The sequence below is a fragment of the Passer domesticus genome, chromosome 1 (genome assembly GCF_036417665.1).
Source record: "Passer domesticus isolate bPasDom1 chromosome 1, bPasDom1.hap1, whole genome shotgun sequence".
Taxonomy (NCBI): Eukaryota; Metazoa; Chordata; class Aves; order Passeriformes; family Passeridae; genus Passer; species Passer domesticus.
The window spans coordinates 35246761-35266211 of NC_087474.1; the positions used below are offsets into that span (position 1 = coordinate 35246761).

The window sequence follows — 19451 nt, forward strand, 5'->3', positions numbered from 1 at the left end:
ACAATATTGGGTCACAGAAGTTTGGAGGTGGCCCTGTGGCTCCATATGCTTCTCTCCTCCATTAAGATAACATCTGTTCTGGCCACCAGTCAGCAAATCAAATTTGATGAGAATTCATCTGTGTGCAAAGTAGAAATGCCCAATAATGGACAGATTTATGTTTCATTGCTCCACCCTTTAAATATTTCAAATTGCATGTAACAGAACAAACATTGGCATCTTCCAAAATTACAACTAACATATTAAAAAATGTACCCCTTCACAATGAAACTCAAAACGTTATCAGATCATTACAAACATATTTTCACATGTATTACATGATCTATCCCTTTAATTGTACTTCATACTGAAACACTATACAGTTAATTTTTCCTAAGGTTAAATCATTGATTCCATTACAAATCAAATTTCTCAGAAGAAAAGAATTATCACCACCATAAAAGCTTTATCTGGATGAAGTTTGTGCCTTTTAATTTTTAGGAAGATCAAGAATAATAATTTGTAATGGGATATCAAAATTTTAGTGGAGAAATTTATCATACACACCACTTGCTAATATTTTGATTATATGGTCCCAGTTGCACTAAACTGGATGGGATTTGTTCAAAAGTTTGAGCACAGTCTTCCTATCCCAGAGTTCATGCATTATTGTGTATCACTTTAGCATCCAAGCAAAAGATTTAACTGCCAGCTGTTTGTATAGAAATAAAGGATTTAGAATTTATCGCTGAAGGTGTAAAACACATTAATTGATCATTGAGCCCAACCTTCAACTGAACACCACCACGTCAAGTAAACCATAGCACTGTTGTGCTTACTTTGAAAAACTTTTGTGAGAAGTATTTTCCCTCTTCTTAAGACAGGACCTGGCAATACTAAGATACAGAACGATGAAATAAATAAGCATAAATAAATCAACTTTGACAATCAGTACATTAAGGTGGAGTAGTATTCCTCACATTTGCAGCCAAATCATGTTTTAAGAGGAACACCCATATATATCTGTACTGAGACACCATTTATCAAAGGTTCAGGAACAGTTAAACTTATTAAAACATTTAAATTTTTTTAAAATACTCAAAATACTGAAAAGGTGACAATGATCTATGTCTTTTGAAATACTTTTCACTTCCATTACCAAAAAATACTTTTAGTTGAAATTTCTAAGATGATATATGCTTATTTAATAAAACACGAAAAAGGTGTGTGTGTGTGTGTTCTGCACCAAAGTTACACTTTCATAGTTAATTAACTACCTGCCTCAAAAAAACTGCCTGAAAGAAAGAGCTGAAGGATGGCATCATCACCAGTGCAGTGTCCTGCACCTTGAATGATGTGGGTCAAGTTCCTGGCCCTGCTACAGACCTCTTGTATGAACGAGCTGTATCATTTCACCAGCTTCAAATTCCTTTTTGCCTGAGAACATATAATCTGGCTGCTCCCCCTATGGCAGTTACGAGAATTAATTTCATTGCTTCTTTTGTATATGACAACTTCTAGAAGGATGACGTAAGCAACAGATGCAAAACAAACATCCCAAGTCCCACTTCCCTTTTCAAGCAGTTCAAGCCAAGAAGCACAAATTGCATCACAGCCTTGTGCGGTTGTCACAAATGGTGAAAGTGAGTCTCATTTGCTATATCCTTTTGTGTCATTCATGCTGTGGTTGAAATGTTATAGTCACATGATTATTGATGTAATGAACTAGACATGTAACATGATGAAGAAACTGAACAAAGATACTTATGAATACCTAAAAGATATTCTAGATGTGACAGAAGTGTTCAGTCTCGTCACAGAGTGTGTCTACGTACATCCATATAAATCTGAAGCTTAAAATAGTCAGAAACAAAACCCACTGATAGTTCACTTAAACTAAATAAGATTTCAACACAAGCTGGCACACATGCCTGTGAAACGTGATGGTCCTTATCCAGTATTGCTTAGGTTTGAGCTCGTTTGCTATTTTGTTGACTGAAAAAAGATAGACAAAAGCAAAAATGCTATCCACCTTTCTCTCTGTCCCCACATTTTAGCACTCATATTTAGAGAGAAAGATGTTCTCTTATTATCCTGTATATTTAGCCTGTTTAAAATTATTGTGTATTTTATGAGCAAAATGAAGATTGGGACTGACTTCAAGAGTCAGTTATATGTGTTCTGCCTTAGCATGGCCAAATCTTGACACCAAATGCTTAAAATTGGAACACTCTCACAAGAGGAACCCCAACTAACCACAATGCAGAACCCTGGGCTGAACGACTGCTTCCCTTAAAGGGCACTTAGGCTTGTTACCTTTGCAGCCAATTGGAACCTAGCCATTAATTTTAATGGGGTCAGGATCAGGCCCTTGACTTTTTCGACATCAAAGAAACATCTTTCACAGTCATGTTGTTATAAATAATTAAAGCTGATTAGTAATAATAAGGTGCCTTAACCAAAAAGGTAAACAGTGGAGACATTTATTATCAAAGTAAGAAAAGAAAATTAAAATAACCTCCAACACTTTTGTATGTGCAATTCATCAGGAAATGTTGTAAAAGAACAAAAACAAATGTTGGCTCACTCCAGAGGTTCTTTGTCATCATTAATGTATTCAGGTTTTCACAGCTGAATTGCTGTACTTTGAAAAGATTTTCATGAAAGGAAACTCAAATTCAACATTTAAACAAAGCTGTCAGGTTACCAAGATTCGTATTTGCTTGTATGTCCAGAAAATGTTTTATCCTTTTTAAAAGCCCGTTAGGTTAGAAGTATTATTATTCCTTTGCTCTCAATTTGTAAACAACAGAAAATAAGCTTTTGTTAAGCTGTGCACATTTATTTATTTATTTGCTATTGCGAAGCTGAAACCAGCAGTTAGAAATATCTGTTCCAAAGCAGAGGTGAAACTACCTGGTACAGATATTTTACTTCATTACTAGTTCTGTTCCTCAAATTGATACAAATGGCCTCCTTCTGTTTCTGTCTGTCTGCTTGCCTGATCAGCGCAGCTAATTGTCAGAGCTGGGGAGATCTCCTATACCTAAACAGAAGATATGCAGTTTGTAACCTGCTTAATTTGCCTTATGTCCTGGATGGCCCTCAGTATGTTGTTCATTAAAGTATCAGCTGTTTCGGCTGTTGCAGTGGCAACCTAAGCATAGGCCTATTTTTCTTTGTTAAAAGGCCAGATTGTCAATAAATAATACACATCTTACCAGATAATTTATTACCACTTAAATATGACAGTACTCTATTTCTCTCCCCTTTCATGTGTCTTAGTTTTGTGTGTCCAAAGAGGATGAGGGCAGGGAGTACCCAGGGTACCATGGAGGGTAAAGAATAAGGCTGATTAGTCAATTGAAAGCTTAAAACTGAAGCTTTGCAGTATCACTTTAGTGACAGCAGGTTGAAACCTTCTCTTTTTAAAATAAGGAATTCCAGGTCTTTATAAATGTCCACATACACGAAAAACAGGAAACATCCCATCTGTAGTGACATATTTCTGTTATATAGAACACTCAATTTCTAATTCAATCAAATTTGTGACAGTTAAGCTCTTTAAAAATGTTTTAACATACATTTAATCTCAGATACAGAGGTCTGTAACATCAGCTAGCTACTCACAATTCATACACTACTTTGTAAATTACAATCTTTGGTACGTCGGGACAGAAGTGAAGCCAGAGATTTAATTATTATCCTGTACCAATCATGCTTGCCTCAGCTAGAATTCTGATTTACTAGTCTTTCATTATACATACACAAGTACAATCAAATGTGTACAGTTCAATTTTTTTAAATTAAGAGAATCTGCCTTTTCCATATGTAGGAGATATAGCCATTTAACATAATTTGAACATTTCCTGGAAACACTTAACATATAAGGTATTTATGGCCAGTAACCTTAGTATTACATTTCTGTGTAAAGTCTGAGTAAAATATTCAAAAGAATAATTGTATTCTCATTGTTAGCTTATGTATAACTTTTTATAATGTACTAGTTTTAAACCACTTTTAATTACATTTACAGAGGTTGTATTAAAAAATATTATTCTGTTTTATTTTGCTGTTCAGTAGGTTACTATAGTTTAAATGGAAATGTCTTCTTGGTATTTTAATATTTATTAAAAAAAATTAAATTTCTTTTTCATTTAACTTGCATTCTTTCCTTTTATACTACAAGTATTATTATGCTACACAAATATTGGGAAGCGAGATGAGAACCAACTAGTTGATCTTTAACTTGGATTTGGGAAGAGCTAGGAAAAGAAACAGAAATGCTTAAATCCTCGATCAAAGTAGGGTCATAAGGAGTTGTTAGAAGAGTGACATGAGGCTGACAAGTGATTTATGCCAGTATTCAGGCAGAGTTGTATCTGGAAAGTCCTGGAAATTCCCAGCTCAGATGACTGAAGTGAGCTAGTGGTGCCAGTCTTATGAGAATAGTCTTGTTTTCACGTAACGATTTAGAGTGAAACTTCCAAAATGAACATTTTAAAAATTTCACTTGGATCAAGAAAAGTCGTGGGTGCCCAGAGAAGTTGTGGATGAGCCATCCTTGGAAGTGATCAAGATAGGGCTGGAGGGGGTCCTGAGTAACATGATTTACTGGGAGGCTTCTTGCCCATGGTGAGGGGGTTAAAACTGGATGGTCTTTAATTTGTCTTCCAACCCAAACCATTCCATGAATGGACTTCACTGTCCAAAAGGTCATCCCTAGTATCTGCCACATCAATCACTGAAGGCCATTTCCCTACGTGTTGTTTGTGCCAGTTACCCATGTCACAGAATAACCTCCAAACTGGAGTTAATGCAATGTGCAACTCATGTGAAGCCACCAAAAGCCCCCATATCTACCAATTCTAGAGAGGAGAATCCATCTCTTGAAGCTGGTATTTCACAAGCCTATGGCAGGTACTCACATTTGCTCCCACAGCTGAGGTAATTACAAATACTGCTGCAATTCCTAAATACAAATTTGCAGTAAGGCACTGGAACCAAAGGGCCCACAAGAAGCAAATTTCTAAGAGCATGTCAACACTGTACAAGTACAGTCTTTCAAGTAAAAATTGTGCTGTGTGATAGCTAAGATAGCTAGATTTTCAACTAACTATATTAAATATATGCATTTTAAACATGCATAGCTTCTCTGTTAACTGATCTTTTAATAAAAATGTCTAATATAGAAAAGAGGAAAATGAAGAGTTGTAGGGAAGCAGCTAGTGACAGCCTGAGTTAGCTCAAGATACACTGTGTTGCTCCAAAAGCCTTTGTCACTGCAATCCTGTTGCAGCTCAATTAAAAGCAAGCTAAACAGCAGTTATTATTAATAAATGAATATTAAAATGCTTGTTATGTTAGCATATGGCTTTTGAAGACGTAAAAACCATTCTTGCTTTTATTCATCCAATATGAAGTGAAACAGACTACTGAGGATGGCCCCTTCTCCTCCATCATACCTGTGCCTTCAGTGGGGAAGCCAAGCCCTGCAGAAGCACAAAGGTTTTGAACAGGACCACTAGCAAGAACTGCACTGTTGGGGCACACTGAAGATTTCTGGCTGAAGGGGAAAACTCCCCAGTGAAGGACACAGGGCTTTTTCAGGGCCTGGTGTAAACCGCAGCACGGAACCCCAAAGACATTAAGAAACAATCACAACCTTCAGCTCTTCTGTTTCAGCATAATGCAAAGAGATTCTCGGTTCCAATCTTGTCTTTTTAATGAAAACACACAGTAGCATGCATATTTAAAAGGACTCTTAAAAACACAGTGCTATACTTTATGTACATGTCGCTCCCTGGAGAGAAGATGAAATAATGCACATTATATGACACACATGACGTCATAAAATATGCTATCAAAAAAATTTGATAAGAAAATAATAAGTCTTCAACAACTCACTGTATTTGCATTCTCCATTGCTTTCACCTAGGAAAGTACTTCTCATACAGAGAGGTGTAGACCTCTGTGTTTTTTTCCTTCAAATGAACTGATCTCTAAAAATGGAGGTAAATAAATGCTGTACAGGGCAATTCACATTAGCAATGTATATCTGTGTGAAGGGGGTTTTAAGGGGAAAAACCCTTAAGTTATAACACTGAGTAGCTAAGGACCAGTTAGAAGATAATATAATTTTCTGACAGCAAAAATTCACTTAACCTTGTAGGTTAAGTCTAGGGCCAAAACAATCCATGTGAATTACACTAAAGATTTGGGGAAATTATTTGATAACACATGCTTTGTCCAGAAAAGATGGCATTTACTTTATTACTTCATTCCCCTCTGTTTTCTACTTGTTTTGTGTATGACACTAATAGAAACCAGGTATCTCAAATTTCATATAAGGTATAGTTCTCCATGGAAATACTTTCTAGTGATCAGGGCTATGAGCTTAACACCAGAATAGCATAATTGTCCAAAGACAAGCAATGGAAAAACACAGAGTATATAGCCAAAATGGAAATATGAATCCTCTCTTATAATTTCTCATATTTTTTATGGCAGGTTTGAGAATCAGAAGGGATGCAATAGTAAGTATGAGGTTGGGAACTTATCTGGCTCAACTGGATTAATTTCAGTCACACACTCCAGTAGTTATCTTTGTCCTTCCAGCAACATCAGCCTTCTCTGTCCTCACCACCAACTACAGCCTTTACACATGAAATATATCCTGCCAAACTCCAAAACACTCTGACCCATTAAAGGTTTCCCCTTTTCTTCTATTGAGAACAAAGAACACATTACATTTTTCTATGTGAAGTATGCTATTAAATAATAGCTTGTACACTAATTAAAGCAAATGTAATTGTGAGAACACACTGACATTGTTAAAGTAAATTACCCAATTTGTTAATAGTTTCATTTCAAGTGACCTTAATTGTATTAATTGTGATATTGAGCAAATTAAATTGAAGAGTATTAAATGCATTGTTCCAGTCTGTCCTTAGAGGATCAACTTTCTCATTATATCAATGAAATGGGAATACTACCTACCACGCTCTTCAAAACTTGTGTCAGAATGTGGTGGACGCTTTAACTTGGAGTAAAAATTTACAGCAGAAAGATAACCTAGTTATCCCATTTCAATGCAACAGAACCCTTGAGCATTTGGCAGTCAGAAAAACAGTTTGTCAGATGCAATATGCAGGTAGAAGGTACAACAATGATGTTTTGGAAATTTCATTCAGGTCTCACAAATTCTCTGCTGGAGACAGAGCCAAGATTCACCAATTTATCTTAAAAGATCCCTGTTTCAGAGGGTACCACACAAAAATATTGTTAGAATAAAGTGAATAAAAGCATGACGATTCTTAGAAGAGAGAATGCAGTAAGATGTCATCAAGTCAAAAGACTATCAAGGTGAAAACATAGTAATTCACACATACCCAGATGTGTGTAAATTAAAATACAACCAAACCCACAAGAAACAACCAAAAATTTAAATTTCTTAAAAGACCTAGAATTCTCCATTTGAAGTATTAGATTGAAAAAATAAGAATCTATGCCATAAATTTCTAATCAACCATTTAAAAGTGCTATTTAAAAAAACGAAATATGAGTGCATATATGGCATGTACCTTTTGTTTATCTTGAAAGAAAAACCAGACATAAGGAAAATAACACAGGCCAAATTAAGCAATAGAAAAGGATAAAAATACTATCGTAATGGATTTTTTGAAATGTTTTAAAGAGATAGAAAAAAGATCTTCACAGGTAAAGGCTAATTCTGAATTTTTCAAACTTGCAAATAAGCACATTCTCATGGCTCACCATAACTCAAGATTCAAAGTTTATCAGTTACATAAAATCCGGAGAGCTACCAGCACCCAGACCTTTCTCCAAATGGCACTTACCTCATCTGTAATGATCTGCTTTCATTTGTTCAGCTAGGTAACTGTCTCATGCCTAGCATCTGCAACATTAATCCTTGCAGCTGTTCCTAGTGAACCATGTCTTAATCTTCTCAGGCCACTTCTCCAAAATCTCAAGAATACTTTGAATTTTACATCTACTTTCCATTGTGTCAACAGTCCTGTCCCAAATAAACCATGTTTTCTCTCTATTCCTTCACTGCAATTTTAATAAAAGCACTAAATACTACTAGAATCAACATATTTCTGGAATCCTATCCAATATACCCTTTCAAGCTGACAGAAAATGAACAAAAAGTAGTTGACACATGCAGTTTTCCAAACAGCAATATTTAAGAGCAATCCATGTATTTTTGAGATTTCTTTAATTTTATGAAAACTGTGAGAGAATTTCTTAACTCCAGCTGGACATGACATCTTCTGGTTCTTCATCAAGTTCTGGTATGAACTGCACATGCTACAAGTACAACACTTCATGAAGATTTATAAATCTAACTAGATCAGTAACTAAATATTTATTTTCAGCACCCTTATCAGTGCTATGTTTTTTCCAATCACCTCATCTCAGTGAAGGCATTTATCACCTTGCCTCCAAGATAAGCATTCAGCCATGCTTCAAAAACACAATTCAGATATACTGATATTCTACAATATTGCCCAGAACATCTCCAGTGGACCACCACTCCACCGTATTTCTGTGATTCATGACACAAAAAATTAAGATAGAGATTTTCACAAAGTTGATTCTGTATCACCCCTGAAACTTGAGACTGCATTGAAAAACCTTGTCTTGAAATACTTTAGTGAAGGCAATGATGGACAGACTGCATGGACAGGAACAAGTGGATACTTTGATGCCTACAGCACTAACACCAACCATACACACACTTTATTTAAAATGAAACATTAAAACTTCAAAGACCTATTCTGGATATATAAAGTTTCAAATTAAAATGCACTATGTGTTTCACAGCAAAAAAGGCTATGAAGATGAAATGGATGCTTTATATAAAATATTTACATAGATAGAACATAAAAAATGTACCATAGTTGGTAACCTTTATGACTTGGGGAACCATGTATTTACATATCTTTATCCTCGCATGTGCGTATGTGTGTGTTGTGTATATATTTTTAACAGTTGACAGCTGTTTTAGAGCATACAGAGATGCCAAGCTGAATGAGGGTCTTGATTACTTCAAGATTAGCTATCTAAAGTTTCTATTCATTTTAAGTGTTGTTAGTGCGAAGAGTCATTAGTCACTTCCTTGTCTCATAGAACATCAGCATACATTTACATTGTTAATGAACATTTGGGGTAAATGAATTAATGGCACTTTTAAACATCAATTCAATCCTAATAACTTTGTATGTCATAGAAATGTTAAGGTTGGGATAAAAATGAGAAACCTTTTCAGTCAAGGTAACTAATCACTTCTGGGCACAATAAAGGGTAAAATTAACTTACAGTGTTTTTTTAACAGGGTGAAAATTTTGCTTTTTCTTGAAACAGAGTTGAAAGAATTATCACATTTTTAAAGCAAATAGAAATCAGAAGAAAATGTTTATCTTTTTCTTGACTGGGGTAGACTATAAGACTGTTTTTCCTCCTGAAAATGGTTATTATTTTAGCTTATTGAAAAAAAATATTATTTTCAGGTTTCTAAAATATGTACACAATTGCATTTGGTTTATGAGGCTAAAATGGCTTGATATCATTAAGATGTCAAATATAATAGAAAAGAAACACTGACCTAGAAAAGCTATTCCACTTAATTGTCAGGTTTTAAAATAGTTTCGCCATGATATACATTGTCATTTTCAAACACTGAAGAAGCTTTATAAACCAATGAAGAAACAGTGAAAAAATTAACTCAAAGGGACAATGAAGTTTTACCAATATATTTTGAAGCAAAACATCAGCTTCTAAGCTGAAGTAACAAACCTGACTGAGCAGAACTTGACATAGCTTTTTAATAAGCACTAGTAAACAGAGGGTTTATAAACAGATACACCCACATAGAGTAGTTGATCTGGGTGAGGGACTTAGAAAATGTGACAAAGTTGTTTCAACTCTGTAATTTAAAATAAATTTTTTATTTTGCCCTCCTGGTACACGTGTTCAATGACTGGAAAATTACAGGTAGTTAAGGTGCCACTGTGTATAACTGAGTACTTGAGGAATGTTTTCATGACAAGGACGAGCTTTCTCATTAAGCTTATCACTTTCTTCGAACCAGCTACACTGTCACTACTAGCAAATAAGTAGAAAAGATGAGCAAAACAGACAGGCATTGCACTATCCAAGCAGTTTGTTCTCAGTGTTCATTAGGGTCTTCCAAATACTGCATTTAACTAATTTGCTTCAGGTTATGTAGTAATTTCTATCTTTAGAGCCTATTCATTCTATCCTAACTTCGAGATTTTTTTTAAAAATAAGAATATAGGCTGAGTCAAACAAAAATCAGACTTTTTATTTGCATAATTTTGTCCAAAACAACATACTGAAATTTACTGCAGAAACAAATTTAAAAAAAAGAAAAAGAAAAAAAAAAGGAAAACAAACAAAAAAGATCCCTAAACCAAAGCAGTGTAAGAGTCCATGCTTGAGAAAGTAACATAAAGTCATGCTCCATTTCAATATTCTTATGCTGAAGTCAGTGTTTGGTTTATGATTAAAAAAGGATGACAGCACATTAAACATTTGGCTAATGCTTCTGTCTGTAATTAAAAGTTGACTTTTTGTGGTTTTCATTAGTGTCAGAGTGTTCCTCACATACTCTGGGAAATGTTCTTTAAGTTGCCCTGTTCAACTTCATTGAGTGAATTAAACAAATTATGACAGGTACAGTTCATTATGACACACTTATATAAGGTATAAATTAAAAAAATACAAAAATACAAACTCACCTTCCCCTGGCTTGTTCAAAAAACTCTGCAAGGGATCAATGCCTATCTCCTGTTCCTCTGTTTGCAACGGGTGACTGGTTTCAGACACAGAATGATACATACTGGCAGCAGTAAATTCCAACTGATGAGTATTTATCTGGAGGAAAAAAACCAGAGAAACAAACACTTCAGTATTCCTTTAAATATTTTTAATCACACGAGTCAAGAACAAAAGTACTTAAAACCTCCCGTTATTTTCCAGGCACATCATCACCATTAGTTGTCTAATTAGCAGAACAATAGTGTTTCCATTTGAACATCGTAAATGCTGTATTATTTGGAGTCCAAAAGAATTGTTATAGTTCCTACAAATATCACATTTCAAGTAAAAGTCCAAGCCTGGTTTTGAAGACTGTAAAACAGGGCAAGAGCCTCTTTCCTTCCTTCTTCTAGTTTTTCTCTACTCATCTTTTAGTCTGATTCCAAAGAGAACTGATGCTAGCTCTCAGGCTTGATAAAGATTATAGAGCAAAACTGAGGAAAGACCATCATCATCATCACTCATCTGGACCCATGACTTTTCATCCCAGAAAATCTTCCTTTCAACCACTTCTTTTTCAGAAATCATAGGTCAAGTATAATGTAACAGCAACAGACACACCAAAAGAGAATGGATTAATACTGACTGGCATGATAGGTAAATTTGGTTTTACCAAGATTTATATTAACTTTTGTCTTGGTTCTGGCAAGAGCAGGGTTTTGCAGTACCCAGGAGGTGGCATGGGCAGGGCCCAGGGGTTTTTCTGTAACATGTCATGTCACTACAAAAGCAGGGAGAAGGGAGCCTTTTTTGGGAAGAAGGGGTTTTTTTCTGGTCAAGTAAGTGTGGCAGAGGGAGTGGTTGGGTAATGCTGGCTCTGATCTGGAGGGAGTGGTTGGTTATTATCTGTTGTTAGGGTTTGTGCAGTGAGCAAGAACGTTTCTTTTCTTGTCTTGTCATTGTTTTTTTTCTTGTCATTAGCATCATTGCTGTTACTGTTCATTTTTCTTACCTCATTGGTGTTTCCAGTAAATTGTTCTTATCTTTATCTTTTGTGCCTCCAGTTCTCCTCTCCATCCCACTGCAGGGATGAGGGAGGGAAGGGGGGAATCAGCTAGTGAGCTGTGTGTGCCATGCAATGGTTTCAGTGGGAAAACTCAACTGGAGAATACCATTCCTAAACCAGGACAGCTTTCTAGAAAGATGATGTTAAGGAAGCATTTTAAGAAACATAATCCACTAGCTGATGAACATTTACAAAGACATCCTCCAAAAATGAAGGCCAAAAGGGAAGTAATGGCAGAACTGAAACTTTGGGAAGTTGATGCAGATTCATCATCACAGGCTTCCCAATGGCACTCACATCACTATCAAGCAACTGAACAAGAACTATGTTAGAAATTCATTTGAGGGGTGCTGGAAGCTAATACTGGCTGCAACAAATTAGAGTATGCCAATAAAAGGGTGAAAAGCAGACGATGTTAGGATCAGTGCACAAGAAAGAGAAACGACCCTTCTAGTGCATTAACAGTGCAAGAGTACATTTGTCAAGACTGCATTTTAGTCACTGTACAACAATTTATTAACTCACAACACAAAAATCCTAAGCCAGCTAAATAGGTCTGATTTGCCCAAGCACACTAAGTAGCTACCTACGACTGCCAGATGAGTTTTAAATATCACTTACTTTAACTGCTTTGTTTACAAGTATCATAACTTTCTAACAGCAAGAAAATTATATTTAGAAAAAATATAAAAAGAGATACAAGAAAAGGTATGCATCTACACTTTCAGGACTGGCATATTAATGAATTTGAAATCACGATGGTACTGACCATGTAGGCTTTCTACCTTCAGTTTAAGGGGAATAATGAAGGGGAACTGGGATTCTTAAGACCTTTTTATAGTCCACACTTTCTTAATTTTCCTAGTACGTTATGAGGAAAAAACACCTTCAAAAGCCCCTAAACAATAAACAATCCTAGCTAGGCCACTATTAGGCAATTCCTTGAAACCAGTGCACCCAAGCTGTTTTCAAAAGCATGCTGTCTCAGTGTATTCCCTGAGGGGTTTGTCCGCTATTTGCCCTGGCACCTGTGTTACTGTGGTGATGAAATGGTCACAGCACCTCTCACTTCTGTTTAGCTGGAAGAGAACATCTGAAGGTCTTGGGAACAAGGAACCAGTAACTGAGGGAAGGTAGGACTTACCACTTGAGCAGTGGTACACCTTTATGTCAAATTATTACAATCATTAAGTCATATGACAAACCACAGAACTGCCTTGAACAACTCTATACAAGGCTCAGCAAAATGTGCTATGAATGTAACTTCACATGTTTCCTATCTAATTTTAAAACTGTAACAATGAAAACTGCATGAATGGTATCTTGAAGAAAAACATTTACGAACTTGCTAGCCCCTTAAATAACATTTACCTGTAGTCTTGGGGCTGCAAAAATATAAAGAGATGTTTATAAACACCTGATAAATTAAATAAATAAAAGAAAAACTTAAAATAATTTATTTAAAGATAGAAAACAAAACCCCCACCAGTTTTGCAGAAGGAATTTTTTCCTGCTGGAATTTTAGTTGCTGCTCTTGTTCCTTTTGCTACAGAGCTGTAAATATCTTTCAACTGATCCGTTGATTTTGTTTTCACCAAAATTACAAGCTTATTCAAACCGTGCTGCTTAAGTTTAACTTTTTATTTTTATGGTCCTTCAGAGATTGCTACACAATCTGACCAAAGCAGAACCCTAAGTGTCTTTCAAACTGAGAACCAGGCACAAAATCATCTTACCAGCCATTGTAGTTTTAGTAGCCACCGCTTAATTAAGACACAGTAGTTTCAGACTCACACTGTCTTACATCTATAACATGGTATCAATTTAGCCCTAGTAAGTTTGCACTTCTATGTCCTTCTCTTCTGTATCCACCTTTCTTTTTTTTTTTAAATAGTCCCCAAATGCCATACCTTTACAATCTATATGCACCATAATTTACTTTACTGACTGTTAGAGCAGCTTTAAACACCCAAATAGATTTACTTTTGGTATCTGCACAGTGATTTAATCAGTTATTTGTGTTTGTTTATGGATACATATGGTTAGAGTTAGAAAAAGTACCACTACCTATTAGTCTTCACTCCTTAGTCCAAGCAATTTTCTTTACAGTTTTATACTGAAGTTCTTTTCTGCTTTTCTAACAAAGAGCAAAGGGAACTATTAAACAATTACAATTACACTTGGGATCTTACTCTGAGACAGATTAATTCTTCACAGGTTTGTGGTTGATTTGTAATGGCCTATAACATATTGTTCATATTAAATAAGATACAATTTAAAACCATTCTCAGTGTGAAACAATAAAAATGTTATAAACCCCTGAAATTCAATTACTGGATTACAAGACTTGATTCTGGCTAACCCTAACATCTCAGTACTTTTTTTTTTAAACTCTAAAGTTGAAGGGATATGGAACTCACACACCAGGCATGCTTCCCACTGACTATTCAGTAATATACATGAGAAAATAATTAAGACTATGTATGAAACATTTATCTAGTCATTGAAATTAGCAGAAACATGAATCCACTCATGAGCCCAAGGAAAAGGCAGGCACAGAGACTATGGCTACTGGGCTTAAGTAACAGGAGGAGCCCTCATGTGCCACCAAGGAGAGTGCCACAGGTTTGCTCCTCACTGACCAACACACATGGGATGAATCCAGTCAGGCTTTCAGTGAAGGCAGCTTGTCAGCATGTCTGTTCTCAAGAGAGACCAAAAATCTCTCCAGAGACAGGCTCACGGACTCCAACACAGAACTCCACCTGACAGTAAAAGGGTTCTGTGGAGGTACCTGCTTTGGGCACATAATCTCCTCTCCCACAGCCTCCTCTGCATTCCATAGGTGACACAATACCAACTTGTTTTCATTAGGAAAAACTTAACTGATGGTTACTGACATCTACCTCACTACCAACCTCTTTCTACACAGCAGGGACAAACCACGTGCTGCATTAGATAGTCTGATTTAAGATACCCATTTTAACTCAGAGAACTGTCCTTTTCCTCACTGGATACTTACTCTTAGTGAGTACTTCGTACTTACTTGGAAGTTGTTGCTTCTTTTTTAGATGTGAGAAGGTTTATTCACCCAAGACTTCACACATATTGTGCCTTCCCTATTAGCTACTCACGCATTATGTGATTTCTACCACCTTTAGCCATAAAGCAGTTTTAAATAATAGTGTCTTACTAGCATTGCCATTCTGCCTGTATACAAACTTGTGAGTTTGGAATGCTTAAACAAAATTACATTTAAAAACATTCAAAACCAAAAATCACTTCTCCAGACTGTCAGTGGCAACTGCCTCAATTCAGCCCCACTTAATCTTCCATCAATATGTATAAGTCATATCTAGCTAGACAGAAATACAAGAGAAAGATAAAAGTCTAATTGAGATATGTTTCTGTCATTAGCTGTACTGACAGTGAAGCACCCAACACTTTTGGACTGGAGCTGAGTGAAACATTGCAAAAACACGTACACAGAACTGTACAAGGCAGAAGACTCAGCTGTAATAAGATTATAATAAATGTTCATATAATAAAATTATTATAATTGATGTCCATTAAGAAGATGGAAAGTTCAAAATAAAATCTATTGCATTCTTTTAGCAGTGAGACTATTCACTACTACAAGCACCTAGTGGTAAGATTACCCTAATCTCAAAAATGTTGATAAATCAGCATTTCATAAACAAAACATAGCACAGTTGAACATAAATACTGTACCTTATTTCATGTCATAAGACATTCATGAACATCTTCATTTGCCACAGACACTGAATAAAAGTATTCAGTACTCAAATAAGCAGTTTATGGATGAAAAGCATTGTTCCAGAAATGGTGACTAAATAAGTTAAATCTAAAGAACCTAAAGTATTTCCCTTAATCATCACTGTTTATATGGACCTTGAAAAATTATTTACTCAAAGCACAAAACACATCAAAACAAATCAAAATTAATGTTTAAGAAGTGAAGAATATTCATATTGTCTGGGCAAAATTAGAAAATATAATCAGTTTCAGCACGGGTATTTTGAAGGTGTAACTGTGTAGGTGAAACAGAATTAGGCAAAGCTCGTACAACATCCATTTGCCCTCTGTTCCCTTCCCCCCCTCCATGGTAAAATGTAAGGAGAGGAACTGCAGGCTTGGGGAGGTACTCAGGATGAGGGCTGAAGAACTGCCCAAGTTGCAGCACTTGCTCCACTCTTGCTCTCTGACACCCTCTTCTAAACAAACAAGGAACAGGGCAAAACATTTTATGCTTGAAGAAAGGAAAATGAGAACCCACTAAACTCTTGAAGATGAAGCTGAATAACGCTGCTGAATCTTGGATATGCTAAAAATAAAAATCAGTTTCTATCAGTACCAGCAAAGCTACCTGAATATCACATTTCTGAAAACTACTGAAGTGTACCAAAGTATTTAAATAATACTTTGCATTCATTCTATTAGACTGCATCAACCACCTTCTCCAAATTATCTTTGGGCCTTTATTTCATGCCATATCCAAAGTTTACCATTTTAATTACTTAAATTGATGACAAGTAGAGGAAATACTTGTTTAGCTAAGTGATAAATTAGCTGCCCTGTGAAGTCAAATTGATTAAAACGACCTCACTTAAAGCAAGTGTCTGATGCAGTAATGGTCTTATGCGTGTTTTGTTAGGTTTGACAGCATCATGTTATGAGGGTTCACAACTCTGCCCCTCATCTGTGGCTTATGAAGTAATCAAGCATGTTAGAACACTCAAGTGAGGATTTTTCAGAATGTGAAAACATTTTAAAGCAGGTAAGAAATGAAAGATTAGGAGAATAAACATGCATTGTGTTTATTTAAAGCAATGAAGCACAAATGTCTTCCAAATCATCTAGAAGCAGCCCCATATCATGGGTTGTCTTGCACTGGCCAAATTAAATTATTCATCCTGAAACAGGAATTTAAAAAAAGAAAAAAAAGAAAAAGCATGCTAACTAGAGGGCTGAGTAAAAGACAGTCCTGAATATGAACTTTGGAAAATGAAGACATGAGGACCATTTGATCTGTTTCAAGCTGGATATTTTGCCAGAACACTCATTAATAGGTATTTTTGAAAAATCTGTTCTTACCTATAGTATTCAATGCTTTCTTCTTTGCTCTAGGAGTGATTTTTACTTAGGCCACAGAGACCATCAATCTCATAGCACTGAGATCTTCTGCTATCCATCACTTGAGCTCTTTACTACCACCATCTCTATTTAAATACAGAAGATACTAGTCCCAGTGCCGCCAAGAGAAAAACCCCCAAAAAACTCCACCAACCCAAACAACCCTCCTACACACACAGAGCAGCTCAAAACCAGCTAAGATTCCTACTCAGCCACTTCCACAGGTTGCCACCACCCACTGAAAATACATGCCTAGGGAAGAAGACTTACTAAGTCTGAAGAAAAGTGCACAATTTGACTAACTTTGGATAGGATAAACGAAGTCTGTTTTCTTTTATAAAATGTATCAGATTATATCATTAAAATAGAATGATGCAAACATAAAAAATGGTCTAACTTGGTGGAGCAGATTAACATGAACATCAGCTGGGATCCAGAACAAAACAAACAAGATCATGCCATTGATGGACAGGTTATCAGCCAGTCTGATGGTCATGAAATGCAATTAATTTTGTCCCATTTAATAAGATTTCCCGCATTTTAACTTCTGCCTGTCTGATCTCTAATACAAAAACAGAGTTACATTGGACTTTAAATAAGTTAATTAAGTATTAAAATCAATCATGTGAAAGTCTTAATATTTAATATTGTTAGATTGTATATCAAAGTGGTTTTATTATTTATTTACTCCAAACCTTTCCAGAATACTTCATGTGGCAACAGGGAGTCTGTATCTCACAAGATAAATGCATTTACAATGCCAAATAAATTATATATAAAAGCATTTGTCTTAATACATGTCATTCAATATTAAATATCACCCATTGGTACCACCCTGAAACCCTAATCCATTTTTACCAACCGCACATTTGTATTATTCAAATGTTGTCTATTAAATAGTTGTCTCGAGAGCCAGGGTAAAGGAATACATACCTAAGAACAATTATCACAGGGGCTTTGAAGCACTGTCTACAGTTTTAACCCTACAACTTTCATGTCTTACCAGTACTTAAACATGCAAAGTATAAATTCAGTAGTGAATTAAAATGTCAGGGATAAGAAACAACACAAATAGCCTGGGACCATGGCAATGTATTCTCTTAGTAATTCACATGATAGTTGGGGAAAAAAAAAAGACAAAAAACTTTTCCTTAAACAAAAAACTAAAATTCTATTAATTTCAAAGATAGCTATGGACTTGTTACAAACAGGGAACAATTTGCTGATTTTCAGTTTTCTTGAGGTTATGTGATTCTGCAAGAAACACTAGTTTGACTAAGGAAGAAAAACTTGAATAATGCAGAGAGGATCAAAATCCTTATGTCATGTTGGCCACTAAGTTTTATAGCCACGGCCCACTCTCCTCCAGGTTAATAATGTTTCTCAAGATGGAATGCTCTGAACAGTGTAATCTGACATGAATGGCTAAACAACAACTCTCTTCTGCACTGAAATTGATGAAAATGAAAGTATAAAGGGTATCAACCATCTTAAATACCTGATGCTATACTTATATGTTCAGTACAGTCTCACCAAAAAAAAAACCCAAAAAACAAAACTAAACGAAAAAACATATAACCCCCCAATAAAACAACAACATAAAAAAAAACCAACAAAAAACCCCAAACAACAACAAAAAAACCCCCAAAAAAGAAAATAACAAACCCACCCAACCAAAAAAGACAAAATAGCCAGCCAAAGCAAGCCTTCATTTTGCAGTTTGAATTGCCAAAAAACCAAAAAATAAAATCAAAAACCCCACAGCCTTAACACAGAACTACAGCTATTCTTAATGCAAACCTATGTGACAGATCCACTGTGAGGCTGTTAAGAGAACACAATTTTGATCTAACACCGACTGCAAAAAAGAAATACCAGCAACCAAAAAGAAGTTCCGAAATCAACAGCTAAATGTAGCCAGTGCCCTGAACATTCCTCCACCCACAAAAACTATGTTTAGCACCAGATGTGAAAATGTTATGTTGATGCATTTTCACATTTCTTCCTTTCAACTGAAGTCTCCAATAAAAGCTCCTTGTAGTCAGAACAGTTGATAAAAATGAGATGTGTAAATCCCTCCCCATTTTCTGACATGGCTAAGGCCTGAGCTGAAATACTGTATCCATCTTTAACCAGACAGCACAGGAACAGGACCAGTTACTGCAGTCCAGCGAGAAGCAAGTAGACCTATTAAGAGCATAGAAAATATAACCTATGACATAAAAGTGAAAGAAACAATGTTTTGCCTTAGTGAAGGTGAAAGAAAAATGCCATAGGAGTTCAAATCAACTCATCATTCAACTAAAAATCGACTCCATCTTCTGAGAGTGATCCAGAGGTGGTAAAAATCCTATTCCATATTAAAAAGATTCAAAGAACTGTAAACTCATTAAATGAATGAAATACTTTGTTTTATTTTAGAATGTAATTTGTCTACCTGGTTACA

At 35.6% G+C, this 19451-nt stretch overlaps 1 protein-coding gene across 9 annotated transcripts in view; it reads right to left on the reverse strand.

The window, feature by feature from the left end:
• The window catches only part of TBC1D5 (TBC1 domain family member 5), a 311934-nt gene that overhangs the window by 173866 nt on the left and 118617 nt on the right, over positions 1-19451 (reverse strand). For all 9 annotated transcript variants that reach the window (XM_064413964.1, XM_064413959.1, XM_064413950.1 and 6 more), the window contains one exon: positions 10767-10902. In XM_064413964.1, coding sequence (XP_064270034.1) covers positions 10767-10866 — 100 coding nt within the window. In that variant the 5' untranslated portion in view covers positions 10867-10902. The remainder of the gene's footprint in view (positions 1-10766; positions 10903-19451) is intronic.